The sequence below is a fragment of the Cannabis sativa genome, chromosome 6 (assembly GCF_029168945.1).
Source record: "Cannabis sativa cultivar Pink pepper isolate KNU-18-1 chromosome 6, ASM2916894v1, whole genome shotgun sequence".
Taxonomy (NCBI): Eukaryota; Viridiplantae; Streptophyta; class Magnoliopsida; order Rosales; family Cannabaceae; genus Cannabis; species Cannabis sativa.
In genome coordinates this window covers 31406798-31431115 of record NC_083606.1, presented here as the reverse complement: position 1 = coordinate 31431115, position 24318 = coordinate 31406798, and the positions used below count along the sequence as shown (strand labels likewise).

General features: G+C 37.2%; 1 protein-coding gene and 1 non-coding gene across 2 annotated transcripts; one reads left to right on the top strand and one right to left on the bottom strand.

The window, feature by feature from the left end:
* Positions 1–8361: 8361 nt before the first annotated feature.
* LOC133039231 (uncharacterized) lies at positions 8362–10653 on the top strand. The gene is made up of 3 exons (XM_061118074.1): positions 8362–8782; positions 8911–9314; positions 9388–10653. Exons 1-3 carry the CDS (start codon positions 8362–8364, stop codon positions 10651–10653), a joined length of 2091 nt encoding a protein of 696 aa, XP_060974057.1.
* Positions 10654–16956: 6303 nt separating this feature from the next.
* Positions 16957–17063, bottom strand: LOC133039540 (small nucleolar RNA R71). The gene has a single exon (XR_009688679.1). It is a non-coding gene; the product is annotated as a small nucleolar RNA R71 (small nucleolar RNA).
* Positions 17064–24318: the final 7255 nt, after the last annotated feature.

Sequence of the window (24318 nt, the reverse complement as noted above, 5' to 3'; positions counted from 1 at the left end):
TAAAATATCTATTCAAACTAAACTAACCAAGTTTTCAAATTTCATGTTATTTTTGCCAAAATATAATTTTAATAAAAAAAATGTCTAATAAGATAAAATGTTAAACCTAACATATTCCTAATCTTATAATTTTAATTAATAAAATATATTTCAAAAAATAACAAATTTTGAAAAAAAATGACATGGTTAGCGAACTTTGAAATTTGAACAAGATTATTTTAAAAGATAATATTTTAATATCAAAGTAAGATCATTCAAATTTAATAAAAAATAATATCTGATCTTCTAATTAAAATAAATAAAATAATCTAAAATTTCAAAAATTAACCATAAGGCTCCTATGTGAGAAATCAAATTTTCAAAATTCAAAGCCTACTAATATCAGAAACTAATTTTAATTAATTTAAAAAAAAATTAATAAAAATTAATTTTATTCTTACAATTAGATTTTTTATTATAAATTCAGATTCTACATAAAATTCTACAAAAAATTGGCTTTTGTTTCAATGAAAAACGATTTTTGAATCAAAAGTTATGACGAAAACAAGTTTGAGACACAGGGGTACGCATTGCATACCCCTGTGCGCACGGATTGGGGTGTCTGACCGAGCATCAAGGCTGCATGCAGCCTATCTGACCAAGGGACAGGGGCGGGGCAAAGGTTTGCTTCGGACAAGGCTTTGTCTGAAGGGATTTTGTCCCATGCGCGCGCGCGAGTGTGCTTTCAAACCCTGATATTTTCGTTCAACTTCAAAAAATCATAACTAATTCATAAAAAATCCAAATTAGGTTCTATAAAAGCATAAATTTATTATTTTTTGTCTACTTTCCAGAAAAAATAATTCCAGATCGAAATAAAAAATATTTCTGTAACATATATTGCGATTTCTAAACTATCATCAAATAAGCACATAAACCACATGAAACCATCCAAATCAACACATAACATCATTTTAATTCATATTTCATGAAAGTAAATCATTACCATGGCTCTGAGGCCAGTTTTTGGAAATATTTTACCAAGATCTAGATTTACTACCATGTATGTTTAATTAACATCCTAATATGAATTCTAAAACAATGAAATAAACACATAAGGGTTTAAGGAAACCTTACATTGGTTGCAGCGAAATATAATGACTCCTTCCGTTCAGATCTCTAGCCCTTGATTTCTTTCTGTAGTAGAGCATCACCAAGATCTGAACCTGGATCTCTTTCTCTCCTTCTTTTGATGTTGATTCTCCTTCTTGTTGATTGGAATCTCCTACAGTCTTACACACTATGATTGAGATACCACTTGATGTGTGTGGGCACTACTCTATCACTCAAGGATTTCAAAATTGAAGAAGAAAAGAAGAGAGAAGGTGGCGGCTAGAAGATTTTCTCTGAAGGAATGAGAAGCATCATCTTTTCCTGAAGCCATCACTACCTATTTATAGGTAACCACCTAGGTTTAAGTTAGATTTATTTGGCATTAAAATAATGAAAAAATAAATGATAAAAGCTTAGTGTGGCCGGCCATAGGATGTTGGATTGGGTCCACTTTGCAATTTTATCATTTTGTCATTTTTCCATCCCAATTTCTCAAAAACGCCAATTTTCTAATTTAACCACTTAAATGCCAATTCTAATTATTTAATAACTAAAAATTAATTATTAAATAATATTGTCATTCAATATATTAATCAATTAGACATATAAAGTCTCTTAATTAATAAATAAACCTAGAATCTCTTTTCTTTACAATTTCGCCCTTGCTTAGTGAAAATTCACAAAGTAGACATAGTCTAACTTTAGAATTATAATTGATCTATTAAAATCAATTAAGGGAGTCTTACAAGCAGTATGGTCTCAACTAGTATGGGGACCATGGGCCTATATAAACCGAGCTTCCAATAAGTCGAACCGAATTTACCAGGCAAATTCCCTAACTTATTAATTCCTTATTGAATCCACACTTAGAACTTAGAATTGCACTCTCAGTCATGTAGAACGGTCTATATGTTCCACGATATAGATACGTCATTAGTTATCCATTGTTATAATCCTAATGTGATCAATGACCCTCTATTAGATGATCTACATTGAATAGGCACTAAATTACCGTTACACCTTCAATGTATTTTATCCTTAAAACACTTAGCTCCGTATAAATGATATTTCAGCGAAGTGAAATGAGATCTCCACCATTTATCTCTGTTTAGCCAAGCTCGAAGGATATCATCGTTTCACTTTTAAATTCCTATAGAAGTTATAGACTCCAAATTTATGTTAGCGCTCCCACTCAATTATACTATCATGTTCCCAAAATGTACGTATCACCCCTGACCCAAAAGTAGGCTTAACTAACAAATCAAAGAACATGTATAGTACTCTTGAGATTGAACCTAAACATATCAGGATTAAGATCATTTGATCTAGGATCAACGGATGATATTGATTTGAATAGATATTATGGTAAATTTTAATATATCTAATCAAAGTTCAATATCGGTCCCTTCCGATGTATACTCCATACATCCGATACTGGTAAACTTTGCCAATGCCCTGGAAAGGACATAACACTTATCCAAGGTGTAAGAATACCTATCGTTGATTATCATGTCAGTCTAAATCCAGTGTTCTGACAAATCAGGGAATAAACTTTCGAACATATAATTAAGATTATATTCCACTGTGCTGACAACACTATAATCATTAACAAATTCATATGTGCTGGACTTAAATAGAATTCATACATTATATATATAATCATGAAATAAATCATGTGAACCATGCAACATTAAATGTTATTTCTGATCTTTATAAGCAAGTAAATCTGATTATATTGAAATGAGTTTTATTTAGGGCATAAAAACCCAACAGCTTGCTTGCGGAACCTTTCGTACAGAGGTTCCATCCGATTCACTACCACCACTGGTTCGGCCTGGACAGCAGGGGCAGGTACCACTGGAGTTTTTGGAGCAGGCACTGCAGGAGCACCCTGCTGCCTCAACTGTCGAATCTCATTATCTTGTTCATTGATCCTGGCGTGCATTGCTGAAAACCTATTTTTCCAATTTTGGGCATCCTGAGTAGCTTGGGCTTCTTGGGCAACCTATGACGGGTTAACATCACCCCGGCCACGTGCCCTGCCCCTGAGGCCTCTACCTCGGCCATAGACATTTGGGGGAATCTGTGCTCCCTGACCTTCATTAGATCCAACCGAATTGCCTTGGCTCCGGGTATTTCGCGTGGCGTCCATACTAATTTGAACAGCCTGCGTAACCAAGAGCTAGTGTTCTCAGATTGTGATCAAAGGGAACTTACTAATGTCGCTTATTTAGAAATTAAAAACATGTGCCTATTCTACTATCAAGCTACTACCATGCTTCCTAACAGGCTTTTCTTAAATCATACTATAAAAAATAAACTACTAAGCAATAAAAGCTTACTGAACCGTAAAACACGTTGACTGCTGACGATGATTGTACATGTCGTGACGATCTTCAGAAGACAACCTGGCGGCTCTGATACCAAATTGTAACACCCTAACTAGCATAGGCGTGTTAGCATGATTTTAAACGTACTGTACAGCTCGTTGCTAATCAACGAGGTTAACAAAACACGTGATTAATTAAAATTTACTTATTTAATTAAAAACTTAAAGTATTACATATATCAAATTCTGGGATCCCGTTTACAAAACACTTTTTAAAAATTTGCTATACACATAAACAAAAGCTTGTCGCCTAGCGACGATATAGCAAAAGCCTTGATGTCCCAAAGATCGTACGCTTGAGCCCTAACCGCCTCGACATGTACAATCTTCATCTACTTGTACTCACGGCTCGTCAACTTTAGCCTTGACCTTACCTACACATAAAGACAGCATTGTGAGTCGACCGACTCAATAAGAAAAGCATAACATAAACATACAAATAACTCGGGTTATAACCTGGCGCCCATACACCCGATCATAACCCTAATCCCCGTGTCCCACACGGTACTGAGTCTAGAACGTTCATAATCAACCATAATGTCAGCCTATACTCAATATGCTAGTCATACTCTAGCCATATTGATGTGACAACATCGATCAATATTTTAGCCAACATACATTTATCAGTAATCAACACAACTCTATGTATACTATTACTGCTATCAATGTAATTTAATAGGCAATAACAACATGTACGCTAAACATGTAATAACATATGCAGGATATTATACTAATCTTACCTCAATTCTGAATTCATGTGTGCCGATCAACCTGAGTGGAAAACTGCTCGACGAATTATTGGCTCCTAAATCACATCAATAATAACACGCATAAGTGACTCGTTAAATCACAACCGGGACTAAGGTTTTAAACCAAAAACCTATCTACTGCAACTTAATATGACAATACCCTAAACTGGCAGGGAATCAACCGACTAGAGACCTGAAATTGACGCGAAACGATAAGCTGAAAATCGAGTTTCCCCTGCTGCAAAATCTGGGTAACCGGTTTTACAAGCAGTGTAAAGTCGGTTAGCCAGTTTTACCCAGAAAACCAACAAAAATTCAACCCCTAACCAAATCGTTCCCAAACTCAATCAAACTTTCCAGACCTACATATTATACCCCAATAAACATTTTCCAAGCAACAAAACAACAATCAAAGCTCAGATTTGAATTTCACCATTAAAGCTCCAAGTTTGAGTTCTAAAACTCAAAACTTGGTTAAACCTTCAAAAAACTACCAATTCATGCTTAAAACAACATATTCTAACATATCTTAACTGCAGAAACCTAAATCAAACATCAACAGACACTATAGAACTCAATCTCTCAAAACACGCGTAATTTCATAACTTGAAATTCAAGAAAAACAAAGGAAAAGTTGTCTAGAAGTTTACCTTAACTTGAATTCACTTAGAGCTGCTATAATTTTACAAAATTGAGCAACAAATTTCAGAATCCTAGCTGGTCTAAGGGATTCGAAAAGAGAGAGAGTTGAAAGAGAGAGAGAGAGAGAGAGAGAGAGAAATGTAATTTTATGAGCTTTTCCTTATTTTGAAAATAATGAGTAAATAAATCTTTTTCTTTCTTTTTTATTTAATTTAATTCTCAGCCAAAATATACTAATAATCAGATTATTAAGTTAAATTAAAAACCACTAAAGACAAAGCATAAATGGACAAAATGAGCATTTTGCCATTTCCCCACAAAACAACATAAAAGAGCAGCTAGGGGTATTTTGGGAAACTCTAAAATCCCGACTATTCCCGACATTTCTAATATCTAAATTATTGTCCAGCTATACTAAAAATACTAAGATGTGATTCTAATAGCCAAACACCGCGTTCCAATGTTGCCAGACACAAAATATGCGAAATTATGAAATTTCTATATGTGACATAAAAATACATTTTGAATTCAAATAAATCATTATAAATAATTAATTCAATACTAATAAATAATTTTCATAATTAAACCCTAATTATCTGCTAATTTCTAAATTAAAACTAGACGGTCTTTACATTGAAGATCCAAAGGTAAGCCTTAGCCATAGTTTCCTTTATGTTTTGTAAGTTTTAGCTAGGTTCAAACATGCATAATAGAGAAATAGTTGTTGTTTATGTTAATTGAGTTTTGCTTTAGTTTTCTGAGTTAAATTGATGATGTATTAAGCTTATTTGAAGTTATTTGGCTGGTTGTTTGTTGAGTTGAGCAAGTTTGAGTTCAAGAGTTCAAACTTGACTCAACAATGGTGATTTTAGAATTTCTACATATTTTGAGGTTTTGTTCCTTGGAACTAGTCTATTGTGATGTTATTAGTTGATTTGGAGCTTGTGTTGAAGTTCAGGGTCGAATTGGGGTTGATTTGAGGCTTTGTTGTTTTCTACAACTGAAAATAGCCAGCAATTTTTGTGGAAATGATATATCCTTTTTACTGGCAGGGAACCTAGAAAAATGGCTTGCCATTTTACTAAAATGGCCTACCGTTAATCTGGCAGTTTTCCCGTTATGTTATTTTTTCATGTTTTCTCAATATTTAGGGTATTGCCATGCTAATTAACTATAGAGAAATTTTTAGTTTCAAGTTTAGGTCCTCGAAAAGGTCTTAGAAAGTTACTTACCCGTTTTTCGTAATTGTGGCATAGGGCCTCTGTTCAGCGCGCAATTTACCATTTAGGTCAATCGACACACTTAAATTCAAAAACGAGATAAGATTAGCATAGAATATATATATGTATATGTGTATGTGTATTATATGCATGATGTTTATATGATTCCTATGCTACCAATACTAGTACGGTAGCGGTTTCGAGTGCATTGGTACAGTATATGAGGTTCAAAGAGTACGATATGGTGTTACCAACACTAGAACAGTTAAAGTACGTTGTGCATGTGCACAACACTCAATAGTATTGAGAGTACAATTCAACCCTACAAACACTACTATAGTAGCGATACTTAGTGCATATGGTACAAAGGTCGTACTTCTGTTAAGAGTGTTCTTGATCATTTGTTAAGCCTTGTGGATACGTGTATGGACACCTAAATATAAGTTGGTGACATATTATGTGATATGCTTTTCTAATTGATCTGTCGACTCATAGTTATTATTTGCATGTGTAGGTAAAGGAAAGGCTAAGGCGGAGCAGTAGTGAGTTCAGAACTCGGGGATGACTGTATATGTCTACATGGTTTGACCTGAAGAGTTTCGTCTTAGGACGAGTTGGGTTTCATTTTGTAGTAGCTGTGCGATATTTTTGTAAAGTGTATTTTAAATATATTTATCAATTTTTAAAGTGGGATCCCAACTTTTTATTTTGATATATATGTATAGTTATAAAAGTTAAAAGTATAAATAAAAGTTTAATTTGACACGTTTTTTGAGAAACACTTTGATTAGCAAAGGTGAACACCGTAATTAAAAAGTCACTTAGTGTTCCTAGACAATAGGGATTTACTTCAATGGTGGTGTTTTCTAAACTAATCTTTATGTTATTTGTGTTAATCTTTATTTTTAATTATTCTTTTGAATTAATCTTGTTGTTTATAAAAAGAACATCGTTAATGTTCTTATTCTATTATTGATTTGACTCCTTTATTGTTATTCCCATTGTTGTTGATCATTATATGTATTCATACTCTATTAATTTTGTGCTAGAATCACAAGAATCCTTCTAAATTCCCAAAAGTTACATATTTTATATTTCAAACCTATTTACTTAGTATGCCAGGAGCAAATAAGAAAGGGAAATTTGACAATATATGCTTAAAAATAAATGGTACACTAAAAATATGCTAGCATATTTTACATCATGCAAAATATACTTAAACCATTTTTCCTTTACAATTTTACCCCTAAACAAATAAAAAATAAAAAACAAAAATTCATAACACTTTCTCTCTCTCTCTCTCTCGGATTTCTCTCTCTCTCTCTCTCTCTCTCTCTCTCTCTCTCTCTCTCTCTCTCTCTCTCTCTCTCTCTCTCTCTCTCTCTCTCTCTCTCTCTCTCTCTCTCTCTCTCTCTCTCTCTCTCTCTCTCTCTCTCTCTCTCTCTCTAGAATACACACATTGCCACCACCGGAGCTAGTGTGCGGCCGCCTTACTCAAAGGGAACTTAAAACCCAACCAAAGCTCTAAGAAAGTCATTCCTTTAAACAATAATGGGTATGTAATTTCTTTAGTAATTATTGTTTGATTTAGATGTATTTATGTTGAAAGTAATAGATCTACACATATCCGTGGTTTTTATGTACCCTTTTGACACCCTTTGTCAATGAAACACGAAATGCAGCAAGTCTGCGTTTTTACTGTTTTTTTGCAATTTTAGCGATATTTTTCGACATGGTTAGCGACATTTAGCGATTAAGAGCTGACACGAGGTTAGGGATGACATTTAACGACATGTATCGACATGTCACGACACAAGTCGCGACACATAGAATTATTGTGTTATATTGTGGATATTTTTATTTTTCTCGACACGTTCGCGACGTTTGGCGACATATATTTTTTGTAATTGGTTAGCGATACGTGGCGATAGGTTCGCGATATCTTGCAACATCTTGGTTTTTTATAATTTGTGGTCATTTTGGTTTGCAGATTCAAATGTGTTTGTAGTTGTACTATATGATGGGGCTTGGGCAGTTGAAGGTTTCAACTGGATATTCAATAATCCAAAAAGTAAGATGTTAATGTTTGAGGTTGACACTACTTTAGAAAAGATGAAAGATATTTTGTATGAAGAGTTGGATATAGACCCTATTGTGTATGAACTGAAAAATAGAGGTGTGTTATATGTACATGAAAGGCAATATGATACCGCCGGAAGTTTTAGTGAAAGATAGTCAAGTAAGATTGTTCTTAAGAATGAAGGCAAAAATGACTGTGGAGAACTTGCTGCCACTGTTTGTGACTAAGGTTAAAAGGCATGCGCTTTTGGGGCCTACTCCGCCAACTGTCCTCCCAAGAAGTGTTGTTGGGAGTTTTGTCCCAGAAACAGATCCAGCCATAGGGATGAATGAGCAGGCCCCTACTAATATAGATGAGGATAATAGGGTTGACAATGGATTTGACCAGTTCAATGAGTTTGATGGTGCATTTTACAACAATGATCCTATAGTAGATTTGAACGAGGATGGTGATGCGGAGTTGGAAGTTCATGAACCTATAGAGGTACCTTCTTTAAGGTTAGAACTACCTCCACCATCTCCACCACGTCCAAGGGAGCAAAGGAAAGACCAAGAAAGAAGAACCCCTCGGAGTGAAAATCACGAAACACTGTGCACCCGCAGCGCCGCCTGTGTCCTCCTCGTAGTACTGTACCATCTGATTTTGAAGTTTGTACAAAATTCAAACCTATTGTGTGGACAAGGGAAGACATAGAGGAAAATAATGTTTATACAACTTCTCTTACTGGTACACATTCAGGGGAAATATATGTTGGCAAGCTGTATACAAATAAGACTGAATTGAAAAATGTGGTTGGAAGGTTTGCATTGAAAATGAATTTTGAGTTCATGGTGAAGAAGTCTGGGACCGATGTTTTTTATGCAACTTGCAGGGGTTCAGATTGCAAATGGAGAGTGAGGGGGAGGAAGAGGGCACGTTGTGACATGTTTGAGGTTACTGTATTCCACAACGAACACACATGTAGCCTGGATTCTAGACATGCTGATAACCGTCAAGCAGCACCGTGGGTTGTTGGCCACCTCTTTAAGAACAAGTTCAAATCAGATGGAACTAAGTACAAAGCTAAAGACATACAAAGGGATATGTTTCAGGAGTATGGGATCAAGATGAGCTATGAGAAGGCTTGGAGGTGCCGAGAGAAGGCACTTATGTATTCGAGGGGTACGCCGGGCGGCTTATAGTCAGTTACCTGGTTACTTTTACGTGCTGGAACAGAAGAATCCAGGTACTATTACAGACATTATCACAGAGGATAACAGGTTCAAGTACTGTTTCTTGTCACTGGCTGCTTGTAGGAGGGGATTTAAGTTTTGTCGTCCTGTGATTAGTATCGACGGCACGTTCTTGAAGACAAGGTTTGGGGGCACAATGCTAGTTGCTGTAGCGTACGATGCAAATAGCCAACTGTTTCCGATTGCCTTTGCAATTGTTGACAGCGAGAATCATGACTCTTGGAAGTATTTCTTGCAGAAGTTAAAGGAAGCGATTGGGGAGGTTGAAAACTTAGTGTTTGTATCGGATAGGCATCAAAGCATTGAACATGTTGTCGAGGTTATTTTCCCCGAAGCATGCCACTGTGCATGCTACAAACATATTTCTATGAATGTCACCCACAAGTTCAAGACTGATGTATGTAACACGCAAATATGGCTGGCCGCTTACGCATGGTCGAAGAGGGAATGTGATACACATTTGCAGGTGCTCCGACAGATGGATCCTCCCATCGCTGCTTATGTTGACAATATAGGATTAGAAAAATGGGCTCGTCCTTATTGTCTAGGAGACAGGTACAACATCATGACAAACAACGCTGCAGAAAGCCTTAACAACGTGACTGAAGAATTCCAGGCATATCCAATAACTACTATAGTTGAGTTCATAAGGTTCACACTACAAAATTGGTTTGCTAACCGTCTCGAGAAGGCAAGTAAGTGTGTTACCCCTTTGGCAACTCATTTTGAGGAAGATTTGATAAAGCAACACGAGGATGGTAGACGTAGAAGTGTCCTACGTAACGGTGCACAATTGTTTAATGTTGGAAGAGGTGCTGACGGTTCTGACTTTGAAAAAGGCGGAGATGTAAACTTAGTTGAGAGAACATGCACTTGCGGCATGTTCCAATTGTTGAAAATTCCTTGTCCCCATGCATGTGCCGCAGTGCTTACTCAGAATGTCAGTCTCTACGCTCTGTCATCCCCATATTACACAAAGGAGACGTGGAAGAATACTTACGATGCAACAATTAATCTTGTGGGCGAGGAGGATGAATGGGTGCTTCCAGAACACTTGCAGAACATGAGAATCGGTGTACCAGTGGAGAAGAAACCTGTAGGTCGTCCAATGCAGGAAGACTACGGACTAACCGATTTCCATCGAACGGTCAGAAAGTCAAGGAACCACGTAAATGTTCAAACTGTGGCGCATTGGGACACAACAAAGCTACTTGCAAGGCCAGGGTTTGAGCATCATTTTCGTTTTTGAATTGCATGCATTATTATTATTATGGTTTATGACATGTTACTTGTATTTTTTTATGTATGACTATGTTTTATCGACATTTTTTCGACATTATTTTCTGTGTATGTGGTTGTTTACTCTCACTATCTCAGATTTTTGTATATAATTGTGTATTTCACGACACTTTGCGATATGTAGCGACATTTTCACGATATGTTTGGAAATTTAATTTATTCTGGACAAAGTCGTAAAATTGCGACTTTCCTCGACTACACTAGCGACATGTCGCGATATAGGAAGAACTTTTATTAATTCTGGAAAAATTAAAAAATCGCGACTTTGCACGACTACACTAGCGACATGTTGCGATATAGGAAGAACATTTATTCATTCTGGAAAAATTTAAAAATTGCGACTTTCCACGATTACACTAGCGACATGGTGCGATGTAGGAAGAACTTTTATCAATTCTGGAAAAAATTTAAAAATCACGACGTTTCACGATTACTTTTGCGACATTTTGCGACATTAATGGAACTTTTATTCATTTAGTGAAAAGTCGATATCTACCGACGTTTAACGATTACATTAGCGACATGTAGCGACATGTAGCCTTGCAATATTTGCATAGAGATCCAGGCTTTACCTGTTTACCATTAAAATAACCTAACTTGCAGCGACGGCAGCCTTCGGGGAACCCTGGTGGTGGAGCCGGCCATACACCTGTTTTGTTAAATTTTTTTTCAAGTTGTAGGAACCTCCACTCGTTCATAGGCCGTTCATCTTCAAAACGTTTCATGTCGTCAAGCACTTTTTGCATTTGAGGCGTAATTTCCCCACAATCAGGCTCCTGCTTGATCTCTTCAGGAGTAAGAATCGGGTATTTGCCCTTGTTCCTTCTAGTAGACATTGCTAAGAGAATTATCTTGTAGGGGTAAAAATTAAGAAAATATGTAACTTATGAGATAGACAATTGGCTTTTATAGACAAAACTAGTAGTTGGGAAGGTGGGATAATAAATGTAAAAATTGAATTACACAATTGTACACATGTTTGTCATGCACAAAGCAATCTGGCAATTTTCGCGACATGTCGCGACACCGGGCGACATGTTATCGACATAGTGAAGTAGTTGGTTAGGCGGGATAATAAATGTCACACATTAATTACCATTTAATGTGGAAACGTCTTTTGTATTGACGTTTCACGACCTATTTGCGACATGTTAACGACATCAACTGAAGAGTCAAAACATGATTTTACTATCGACATTTTAACGACATGTTCGCGGTGCTTTAGCGATATGAAACCAAACACTCAGAATCTATATTTTTTGACATTTAACGAAATGTTAACGATTTTGTAGCGACATGTAAGTAAAAATTTTAAAATTGAACACTTTTCGATATATAAAAACTGTACAGTACTAAAAACAACTACGCAACTATGTTTGTACAATTGTAATGGAGTTCTTAAAATACAAAAAAAAATTACAACCCTTGTACCTATTTTACCACGTTAAGTTCTGATAAAACAAGTCTACACACCACCGATCTCTGAACATTCTCATGTTATCATCTGTAATGTTGTCCAAGGATCGATTCAGCATTAGGTGTTCGATGTACTCAAGTGCATACACCCCGCAATCACCACTGAAAAATTAACAACAAACACATTTAGAGACTGAACTGCATTTAAAGAGTAATGGAAAATGAAATAATAATATACTATATTAACAATTACCTTGTTCTACTTTGGGGAACCACCTCACTTGGCATGCGTCTAGCATGCATTGATCTGAGTTGGCTACTGTCCCCTAAGTCCACATTCAGAATGTTGTTGTTCACTTGATCATAATAGCCAGTAGACCTCAGCAGATGTGGAAACAACTGAGTCCAAGGTAGCATGATGGCATCAAACTGTGCGTCGGTGGTGCATGCTTAGTCATTATCGTACACCCGAATCTGCCACATATCAATATCTATCTCAACAGCAACCCAATGTTTTTGATGATCGAAGTACAGGACGAAGTATATGAAGTTCAAATCCTTCCAACATGGCATGTAACGGCTCTCCATGCCCAGATAGTACTGCTTCACTGCATCTGGCCATTTAAACGTACTTCTGTCACCAGTCTCGCAGCCCCAAATGCCTATGAGGAATTGTGGAAGTGTTGTGTCCAAAATCACACCTGGCTGAGGGTACAACTCTGGAAAATGATGGCATCTCCTCCACATCAAGTGTGATATGGCATCTATGTGCTGCATACAAAAAAGAGAAGATTAATCAAAGTCGTAAATAAAGTCGCAAAACGTCGCGAACAATGTCGTGAGAAGAATTTGCCTAGTGTCGCGACACTGTCGTGACAATGTCGCGACATGTCGTTAAACAGAACGTACTAAAAATGTTACCATGTCGCGAGAATGTCGTGACAATATCGCGACATGTCGACAAATAAACCAGAAAGAAAAAACTTCTGTATCAGCAACAATGTCGCGAAAATGTCGCGACATTGTCGCTAACACATCGACAATAAAATATATATTGCAAAAAACATCAAAAATACTAATTAATTATTAAATACTTACATCATCGTGAAGCCACTCCGCCTTTAGAAACATTGTTGTGAAGAACTTGACATCGCCAACACCGGTGTTCACATTCCTAGGTCGGGCATTGGGAATGTCTCCAATCAACCACCTCCTGAACGTACGAAGCAATCTACGGTCTGCTGGTCTCTCCAGGTCTACGTTCTCTGGAAGAACTCGCCTCTTTTTCTTTTCCGCAGTGTAGTCGTTCAAGTACTTTGGCGGCTTCCTCTTCCTCACAAATGGCACATTTTCTGGGGGTCTAGGTAGAAGTAGGACTTCGTTCTGTGATTGTGTATCACCAATGGCCGTGATAATTGCTTCCAATGGAGTTGACGGTGCCTCGTTATCATCTGCTTCCCAATCTTCTGGGAAGACATCTTCGTTATCACTCTCCACTTGTTCCTCATTTTGCGGTGCAGGTGTGGGCTCTCCAGGTGTGGGCGCTCCTTTTACCATTGCCATCAACTCGTCCATCTTAGCCAGTAGAGTCTCCTTCAGATCTTTCTGACTCTCTGTGAAGGACCGCCTCATACTGAGATGGCTATTTACTAACCCCGTCTGTGCCAACATGACGGCTTCCTCCTGGGACTCAAGCTTCTCCAGCCGGGCCTCAATGCTATCCAACCTCTTTGCAAGGTCAGTGTCCACAGTTGTACTGGTTGGAGCAGAAGGACCTGCTGAAGTAGATGGCTCGTGTACTTCAGGTGCCAGTGGTGGTGGAACTAAATTTTCCTTTGTCACGGCCTCGTTGATGGTCTTCGCTTGAGTTTCAAACACAGACTCCTGTGTACCATCAACGTCCACCGTTTGTTCCACATCCATCTCAAAGCAAAGAGGGGCTTTACCCTCATTAATACTCTTGAAATGTGCCTCTTCACTGGGCCGGGGAAACAAGCACTTCTTCACCACCAACTGAAAGAAAAAAGAAAACACAGAATAATTAAAAACTGTGAAAAGAAGTCAAAAATTATGATAATCGCAAAAAGCAGCACAATGTCGCTACATGTCGATAACATGTCGCGACATATGTCGCGATAAGCGATGCAGCAATTTCTTTTGCGACATCGCATAATGTCGCTACATATCGCGAACAATGTCGCGAATGTTCATTTTCAATAAATTCAAAAAAAAAATACAGAACAGTAAAGAAACATACCCGACTGTTGAATAACAGTGCAATGTCGGTTGCCTTGACATCTTGTTTCCGCTGGCCCTCCGGTGTTTTCCAGCTCAACATTCTGGGGAACTTGGTCCCGTTGCAGTGGGCATACTTCTTCTCCAACTTCTCAATTGCTTCGTATGCCCATTACTGAAAGGCAGGTACATAGCCACTAACAGTGTACTTTGCCTCCTGAGCAATCTTCTTCCCCTTCTTCTTGTCAACATTATCCTTGTAATGTTGCATATTCTTTCCTAATGTCTCCATCAGCTTACGAAAAAGCGCGCTCGCCCCACGGATACTTAAAGAAGAATCCGAGATCGTTAACAAACTTCAACATCTCAGGCCAAACTTGGACATTGCCCTCCTTTGATACTAATACACCTTCAATGAAAGCAATCAGTCCAAGCTTGTAGGCATCATCTTTATCTTCGCACCTCTCAAGTTGGAGCATAAGGGAGTCCAACTGAACAGAACTCTTCCCTTCAAAATAAGTCCGAACTAGATGGTCGTTGGACTTGGCGTGTATTTCCTCGTCTGTAGGGGCACTACCCATAGGTAAGCCAGTAATGAGTCCAAACTCTATCCGTCCGAATCTCATGTCATTTCTCCCTACATGAAACCAAACCTCATCCTCCTTTTCTGTGTCCACTTTCATTTTTCGTAAGAGGAGTGTTAGGCTATTTTTAGCCTATGTTTTGGATCCGATTTATGTGCATTCTTAGCTGTGTTGGGACGGAATTACGCTTGTTTTCTATGTTTTCAGGTTCTTTGGAGTAAAAGAGGTCTCGGGTGCATAAATTCACTGAAAAACGTGCTGAGCCGAAGAAAAACTTCATTTTATGAGTTTTTGCATATCTGGCCGCGGCGATGAAGAGTCTCGCCGCGGCGAGATACGAGAAGCAGAAAGAGGCAGAATTTGGCACATTCTCGCCGCGGCGAGAGGAAGTGTCGCCGCGGCGAGATCCCGTACGGACCGGGGGTAATTTCGTCCATCGAACCCTAAATTTCAAGTATAAATAGAAAACTGCGATTGGAAGTCAGGGAGAGCGATTTGGAACCCTAAAACACAGCTGAGAGCGGCAGGAAGAGCATAGAGATTCAAGTGAAGATCCAGAATTCATCCTAAAACAGTTCTTTTCTTTATTCTTCTTTAATTTATTTATGTTGAATATTGCTATAGGAATGGTTATGGATTTGTTTCTGAACTAAATTTCCCATTTAGGGAGGATGATGATTGTTGTTTAATGTTTTCCTAGTTAATGTTTAATTACCATTCCTCAATTCTTGTGTGTGTGAAATTATCTTAATTTGTGTTTAATTTCATGTTTAAGATTGATCACCTTGTGCATGCTCTATGATCTCAATTCAAAATCTGAAAAGTGAGAATTGAGAATGCTAAAATTAAGATAATCGATGTTCTATGTGAAACGAAAGTATTTACATGACTTATGTGACGAGTAGATTATTGCTTAATGCTGATTTCATGTTAGTTTAATTAAGGAATTAATTAGATAACACGTGATTTAGAATCTAGAAGATCTGAAAGGAGCTAGGTTATTTTATAATCTGTCATTCACCCCAAGAATAGGATAGTAATTAATCATTAACAATTTGGGTAAACAACAACAGGATTCTCCTCCCTATCGTCTCATCTTGCTCAACTTTAAACTGTGTTATTAAGTTTTCTGAATTTCTTTCAAATTTTACTGTTTTTAAACCATAATTACTTTTGATTTACCGAATAGAATCATAAGTATAATTTAGTGGTACTTAATCCAATTCCCTGTGGGATCGACCTCACCTGTGTGAGATTTTACTACTTGATTGCGTATACTTGCGTAGCGTTTAAAAATATAGCAACAAGTTTTTGGCGCCGTTGCCGGGGAATTGTTTAAAGATTAATATTACATAAAATTATACTAACTTCTACTTTGGTTTATTTTTTTTTCTTGCTAATTTCTAATCTGTTCTTGCAAGATTGTTTCTATCTATTTCAGGAATTCTAAGTGTATGCGCCGTGAAGGACAAGCAGTCATAGTACCAGTTGACCCTGAAATTGAGAAGACTTGTAGGAGAAACAGAAAGAACAAGAGGCAAGAAAGAGTTTCAGCAACTGCTGAAACATCAGAAATCATGGCTGCTAATGTGAATGCGAATGCTCCAAATAACGGTAATAATGGTGGTGCCGTGGAAGATCAAGCTAATGGCCGTAGCTTGAGAGATTACATTCTCCCTACTCTGACGGGAGTGCAGTCATGTATCAGGCCACCGGCAGTGGATGCAAATAATTTCGAGATTAAGCCTGCCATACTACAAATGGTGCAGTCTTCAGTCCAGTTTGGTGGACTCCCTTCTGAAGACCCCAATCTGCATCTATCGAACTTCATGGAGTTATGTCAGACCTTCAAAGTCAATGGAGTTAGTGATGACGCCATCCGTCTGAGACTGTTTCCATTCTCACTGAGAGAGCGAGCCAAGAGTTGGTTGATCTCCTTGCCACCAAATTCTATAGCAACATGGACAGACTTAGCAACAAAATTTCTGTCAAAGTTCTTTCCTCCAGCAAAGTCAGCCAAGTTGCGAGGTGAAATCAACAACTTCTGTCAGCAAGATAATGAATCTCTCCATGAGGCTTGGGAGAGGTTTAAAGATCTAATCAGAAAATGCCCTCATCATGGCATAGAGAAGTGGATGCTGGTTCACAATTTCTACAATGGGTTGGTTGGTAACACTAGAACTCTGATAGATGCAGCAGCTGGTGGAGCTTTTATGAGAAAGAGTGCTAATGAGGCTTACGATCTATTGGAGGAGATGGCTCTAAATAATCAGCAGTGGCCAACTGAAAGGAGTCAAACTAAGAAAGTAGCTGGTGTGCTAGAGGTTGATGCCATCACAAAATTGACAGCTCAAGTTGAGGCCTTGACAAAGCTGATTGCAGGGCAAGCTAAACAAGCCCAAGTTATTTGTGAGATATGTGGAGGCAACCATCACTTTTCAGAGTGTCAGGCAGATGTGGATAATGTGCCAATGGATCAAGCAAAAGCCATTGGGAACTACTCCCAAAATAATAATTATGGGCACAACCAACAGGGGTTCTACCAGCAGAGAAATCAGCCCCAACAAAGCCAACAACAAAGTCCTAATGGCTCCAATATCCAAGCTGATTTATTGCTCCAATTCATGATGGAAACTAGAGCCTCTATTAAAACTCTAGAAACTCAAATGGAACAATTGGCTACTCAAGTGGCGAACCAAGCTCAAGGAAATTCACCTAGCACTAGTGAGGAAAAAGGAAAAGAGCAATGTAAAGCAATTTCCTTGAGGAGTGGAAAGAATTATGATGGGCCTGATGTGGTACAACCATTAAATGAAGAAGTTATAAATCAATCAGCACCAATTCCAACGTCAATAGAAAAGAAGGCTACTGATAGTCCTGCACCACAACAACAGTCTCCACCAATCAGTATTGATCATCATGTGAAGATACCTTATCCTCAGAGACTCCGAAAGACCAATCTAGACAAGCAGTTTACAAAATTTCTAGAGGTCTTTAAAAGACTACACATCAACATTCCTTTTGCTGAAGCCTTGGAACAAATGCCCCGTTATGTGAAGTTCATGAAGGAGATATTGTCTAAGAAGAGAAAAATGGAGGACTATGAAACAGTGGCATTAACTGAGGAGTGTAGCGCCATTTTGCAAAAGAAACTACCGCCCAAGCTTAAAGATCCGGGTAGTTTCAACATTCCATGCTCAATAGGGGGTTCTATACGAACAAAAGCTTTATGTGATCTGGGAGCCAGTATCAACTTAATGCCCCTATCAATGTTCAAAAGATTAAAATTAGGGGAAGCAAAACCCACAACAGTTACTTTACAAATGGCAGATCGGTCTTTGACTCATCCTCGGGGTATAATTGAAGATGTCTTGGTAAAGGTTGGTAAGTTCATCTTCCCTGCTGATTTCTTAATACTTGACATGGAAGAAGATGAGAATATTCCTATCATCTTGGGAAGACCATTCCTAGCAACGGGAAGAGCATTAATTGATGTACAGAAGGGGGAGTTAAAGTTGCGTGTTCAAAAAGAAGAAGAGACTTTCAAAGTATTTGCTGCAACTGAAATTCCTACTTGTTGTCGACTGGAAGTTGTAAAGGATGGTCGAGAAGTCACTACCAACAAGACGAAAGGGAAGTCTAAAGAACGATTTCGAACTGTTCGACGACGTATGAAAAGACTGTTGTGTGGGAAATATGAAGGTGACTCTCAATCTAAGGAAAGCTTTAAAATTTGCAACATTGGAGGTCAGTTTTCTTCGTTTGGCACAAAGGCCCTCATGGATGCGAGAGGTGGATTCTACCCGCCACCACCTCCACCGCCATACTGATGTGGCGCTCAGGTAAGTTTCTCTCACCCTGGTTTATTTTCACACATTGGGGACAATGTGCATTTTAGTTTGGGGGGGGGAAACTTAATTTATTTTTTCGCGTTTATTTGTTTTAGTTTAGTTTGTTTTAGTTTTTTTAGTCTTGCGTGATAGCTAAATTGAAAGATGGATTAAATTGTTGTTATTCACTTGTGCAATGGATTGAAACATAATTGTGTGCTTGACTTGCAACTGTTTGAATTAAATTGGATGTGTGCTAGGAAGTGATTCATGTAGGTTTAAAACATTTGCTATTCTCACATATCACTTGTGTTCTATTTGGATTGTGGAATGACTGGTTGAACATGGAATAGAATTTGTTTGACATACTCTCTTGAAGCGAAATCCTTGATGATTTTTGTTTGGAAAGTGATTTAGGCAAGTTTTCTTTGGAACGATTGAGCCTTTCAAGCCTACCTAGAAAAGTTTTATCCATAGTATACCCAAAGTTGAGCCTTAGCCTGTTTTAAAATTTTTCACCACTTCACGGAGCTGAATTCGTTATTCTAAACTCTTTTTCACCCTGAACATATTTTGTTATGCCATAAGCCTTGAAACAAGTTTGGGGGGGGAATAAGTGCTGTAAGTGAAAAAAAAAAAAATATAAAGTGTAGGAATGAGAGATTGAAAAAAATAATAAGAATATTGTGTGTTGTGCCTATGAAAAAAAAAAAAGGAAAAAAATGTGTCTTCTTGAAAAAAAAGTTAAGAAAATTATGAGGTGCACGCACAAGAAAAAAATTGCAATCTCTTATTTCTGTTTTTGGGATATATGGAAAGAAAGCAAAATAAATGTCTAGGCTTGCTTGGTTAATAGTGCTTATGGTATAGTTTAGCCTAAATGACTTCTCATCTACCCATGTACCTAAGCCATGTGATTTTAACCGAAAAAGACCTATTGATTCCAGGTAGAAATTTGTCAACATTAGTGGAGAGAGGTATGTCATTCAAACTTATTGATCATGTGTTAGTGGGATGTTGGAAAGTTAGAACAGTTGTGATATTGATGGGAATTGCGATGCTTTATGTTTGTATGAATTACTTACTTGTAAACTGCACATTCAACTTAGTTCTTAGAGTTGGCAAGTCGAAATTCTGGTTATTGAGGGATTGAAGTTGTGCAGGTGGTGGTAACAATTTAATTGTTGGAAAGTTCAGCTATCATTTTTAGTTTTTTTTAGTTTAGTCTTAGTTTACTCGGGGACGAGTAAAGAGTCAGTTTGGGGGAGTTTGTTAGGCTATTTTTAGCCTATGTTTTGGATCCGATTTATGTGCATTCTTAGCTGTGTTGGGACGGAATTACGCTTGTTTTCTATGTTTTCAGGTTCTTTGGAGTAAAAGAGGTCTCGGGTGCATAAATTCACTGAAAAACGTGCTGAGCCGAAGAAAAACTTCATTTTATGAGTTTTTGCATATCTGGCCGCGGCGATGAAGAGTCTCGCCGCGGCGAGATACGAGAAGCAGAAAGAGGCAGAATTTGGCACATTCTCGCCGCGGCGAGAGGAAGTGTCGCCGCGGCGAGATCCCATACGGACCGGGGGTAATTTCGTCCATCGAACCCTAAATTTCAAGTATAAATAGAAAACTGCGATTGGAAGTCAGGGAGAGCGATTTGGAACCCTAAAACACAGCTGAGAGCGGCAGGAAGAGCATAGAGATTCAAGTGAAGATCCAGAATTCATCCTAAAACAGTTCTTTTCTTTATTCTTCTTTAATTTATTTATGTTGAATATTGCTATAGGAATGGTTATGGATTTGTTTCTGAACTAAATTTCCCATTTAGGGAGGATGATGATTGTTGTTTAATGTTTTCCTAGTTAATGTTTAATTACCATTCCTCAATTCTTGTGTGTGTGAAATTATCTTAATTTGTGTTTAATTTCATGTTTAAGATTGATCACCTTGTGCATGCTCTATGATCTCAATTCAAAATCTGAAAAGTGAGAATTGAGAATGCTAAAATTAAGATAATCGATGTTCTATGTGAAACGAAAGTATTTACATGACTTATGTGACGAGTAGATTATTGCTTAATGCTGATTTCATGTTAGTTTAATTAAGGAATTAATTAGATAACACGTGATTTAGAATCTAGAAGATCTGAAAGGAGCTAGGTTATTTTATAATCTGTCATTCACCCCAAGAATAGGATAGTAATTAATCATTAACAATTTGGGTAAACAACAACAGGATTCTCCTCCCTATCGTCTCATCTTGCTCAACTTTAAACTGTGTTATTAAGTTTTCTGAATTTCTTTCAAATTTTACTGTTTTTAAACCATAATTACTTTTGATTTACCGAATAGAATCATAAGTATAATTTAGTGGTACTTAATCCAATTCCCTGTGGGATCGACCTCACCTGTGTGAGATTTTACTACTTGATTGCGTATACTTGCGTAGCGTTTAAAAATATAGCAACAAGGAGGCTGTGGACCAACGCGCCGGAGAAAGTCAACTCTCCAGCTTCCCAAAAGTGTCCGAAAGGACTAGCCTTTACTGTGTCAACCAAATCCATCTCAGTAAACTTGGCCTTGATATATCTGAACCTATCTGTACCCCGATAGGTAAGACGTCCCGTGAAATGCGAGGAAATTGGAAGTTTAAGTTCAGGAGCCATCTGCAAAATTGTCAACAAATTTGTTAGAAGTATGTCGTGAAACATGTCGCAGTATGTCGCTATACATCGTGAAACATAATCCTAATCAAATCGCCAAATATGTCGCTAATATATCGCTAATGAATCGCTAAACACAAAAAGGAGGATGAAAAACTAGTCCTATGTATAACTGTTATATATCGCTAATCATGTCGCATATGATCGCAAACATGTCGCCAAACACACATACAAGTCGATAAAAATCATGAAACCTACGTACTAAATGCAATATCGCGAATTATGTCGTTAGTATATCGCCAACACGTCGTGAAAAACACGGTTATCATAAAATCCCCAACTTTTCTAGACTATATCGCGTTATGTCGTGAACATAGTCGCGATACGTCGCAAATTTTGCACAAAAACCAGAAAATATACCAAAACAATGAAATTCAAACGAAATCAAACAAATTGAACATAAACTAACTACATTACTTTACAATGAAGCACAAACAATTAAAAAGTAATGAAACAACAAAAAAGTTTAGAAAAATACCTTTTTTTATTGTTTTGGATCTGGGTTTCGTTTGGGGGTGTCGCGAATTGGGGTTTCTCGATCTCGTCTCCGGTGGTAGCGATGTCCTCTGCTGGTCGTCTGGGGTTTCATGATTTCTTCTTCGAAGAGTTCGCGATGTCGTCTGAGATTGGTTTCGCGATTTCCTCTGGACGTCTGGGGTCGGGTGGTGAGGGGGTGGTCCGTCAGTGGAGAAGAAATGGGGTGTCGCGGGTGGTCCGGTGAGTGAGGGGGTGGTCCGTGAGGTGGTCCAGTGAGTGGGGTGAGTGGGGTGTCTGGGTTGCGTGAGAGAGAGAGAGAGAGAGAGAGAGAGAGAGAGAGAGAGAGAGAGAGAGAGAGAGAGAGAGAGAGAGAGAGAGAGAGAGAGAGAGAGAGAAAAGTGAGAGTTAGAGGGAGAGTGAAAGTTTGAAATGGGGAGGGTAATGTTGGGATTAAAGTTAATTGGAGAGTATTTTTTTTTATTTTTGTTTACCTAGTATATTAAAACAATATATGCTATTTTTAAGCATATATTGTCAAATTTCCCATAAGAAATTGGTCTAGATTTAGAAGAAATTATACTCTATACCCTTTTTATATTGTATTTTTACCCTCTTTTTTAAAGTCTATCATTTTTACTTCTTTTTCTAAACATTGTACCAATTTTGCCCTTATCACTTCAGGATACTCTCCATGTGACTCTCATTATGGTATTTTGAGTACAATTCATATAAAAAAAGGTATGTTTCAAATAAATATAAAATTAGAGATAAATTTGATTAACTGATTAATAAAAGGGGTACTTTTCAACTTACCCCCTAAATTTATCGCCGTTAACCGGTCCAATAGTCTCCTAACTCGTTGAGCATGATTTCCTGATACAGTGGGTAGTGTAGACATTTTAAGGATTGATTAATTAGTAGCCTAGTCATCCAATTTGAAGGATTGGCCACACAATACTAGTGGATTGAACTGGGCATATGCATTTTTAAGTAAATAAAATTTGTCGTTGAACTATGAACTTTGTAAAGTTTTTTCCCATGAATTTTTTTCTGTTGCAAAATTTTTTCTTAAACTATAAAAATTGCTATAATTAATTTTTTTAGTTATATTTTGCTCAATTTCTATAAATAATTTGTTGATGTAGCACTAACATAATATTAATTTAGCTTAGTTCAAGAGTCTAGATAAAAAATAAATGTATAAATAACAGTCTAATAATGAATTATGATGAATTGTGAGAATATGTGTATGCATTCTTAGAATTAATATTTGTATGATATAAACCAATATATTGAAGTTTGGCTAGTTAAAGTTGTTAAATAGATCATCATACTGCAACAATACTTATAACCAAGGGCGAAACTAGAAATAAAATTCATTCAGGGTCCTCATGGTGCCTAGCACCCCTAAGAGGTGTCAATCGTTATTGATGCAATTTAATATCAAGTCTTACTTATTTTACCTTAATAATGATTGTAGAAAATTGCTAACTATTTTTAGGATGTTACCCTATAGGGGTGTTAGGCACCATATTACCTAATAGCAATGTGCCCTCTATCAATATATTTTTTGTAACTACACTAAATAATATTATTTAATAATATTGAATGAGACGTATTTGTATGGAGGCCTAAATTTTTTTATTTAAGTCCTAAATATCTTATAACGGGTCCTAAATTTAGGTGGGACAATAATTTTATTTGGACTCAAAGTAGCTTTACCCATGCCTATAACTCATAGCTACAAATTGTTTTATAAATTAGCGTAATGTAACTAAAAGGAATATTTGCAAACAATTTGTATAATTGGTAAGAGAGTTTTGCAACAAAAAAAGAATTAAATGGTAAACTCTACTAGAGTCATACTTATAAAAAATAATCTTATTTCTTTTAAATTTAAAGCATTTCAATTCCATTGTACAAAGCTATAAGGAAGTCAATCGTTCCCTTTTCCAATTAAAAAGGGCCATCTGTCCTCTATTAGCAGTTAACAACCTTCAATTTCAGCAAACATTAATTAATACATGATAGTTCTTATTGTTTGACTTTAATATAAATAAAATAAGAATGGTTGATTCAGAGCTATTGCAACACGCATTGGCGTCAACGTACGTAGGTAGTTCAAATTTCGAAAAACAGCCAAGTAATAAAAATTGTTGGACACTTTCTCTCTCGTAAAAAGTGTCATAAATCATAAATATAATAATGACTTGACTTGAATTAGAAGAAGAAGACAACCAATAGGTGAGATTTATATTGTTTATGTACGAATGAATGTTATTGCTTTGCGCTGCGCATTCACATCCACAGGAGCACTTGAGCTGCATTTAAATGGGCAGACTGGAAACCATCTCAAA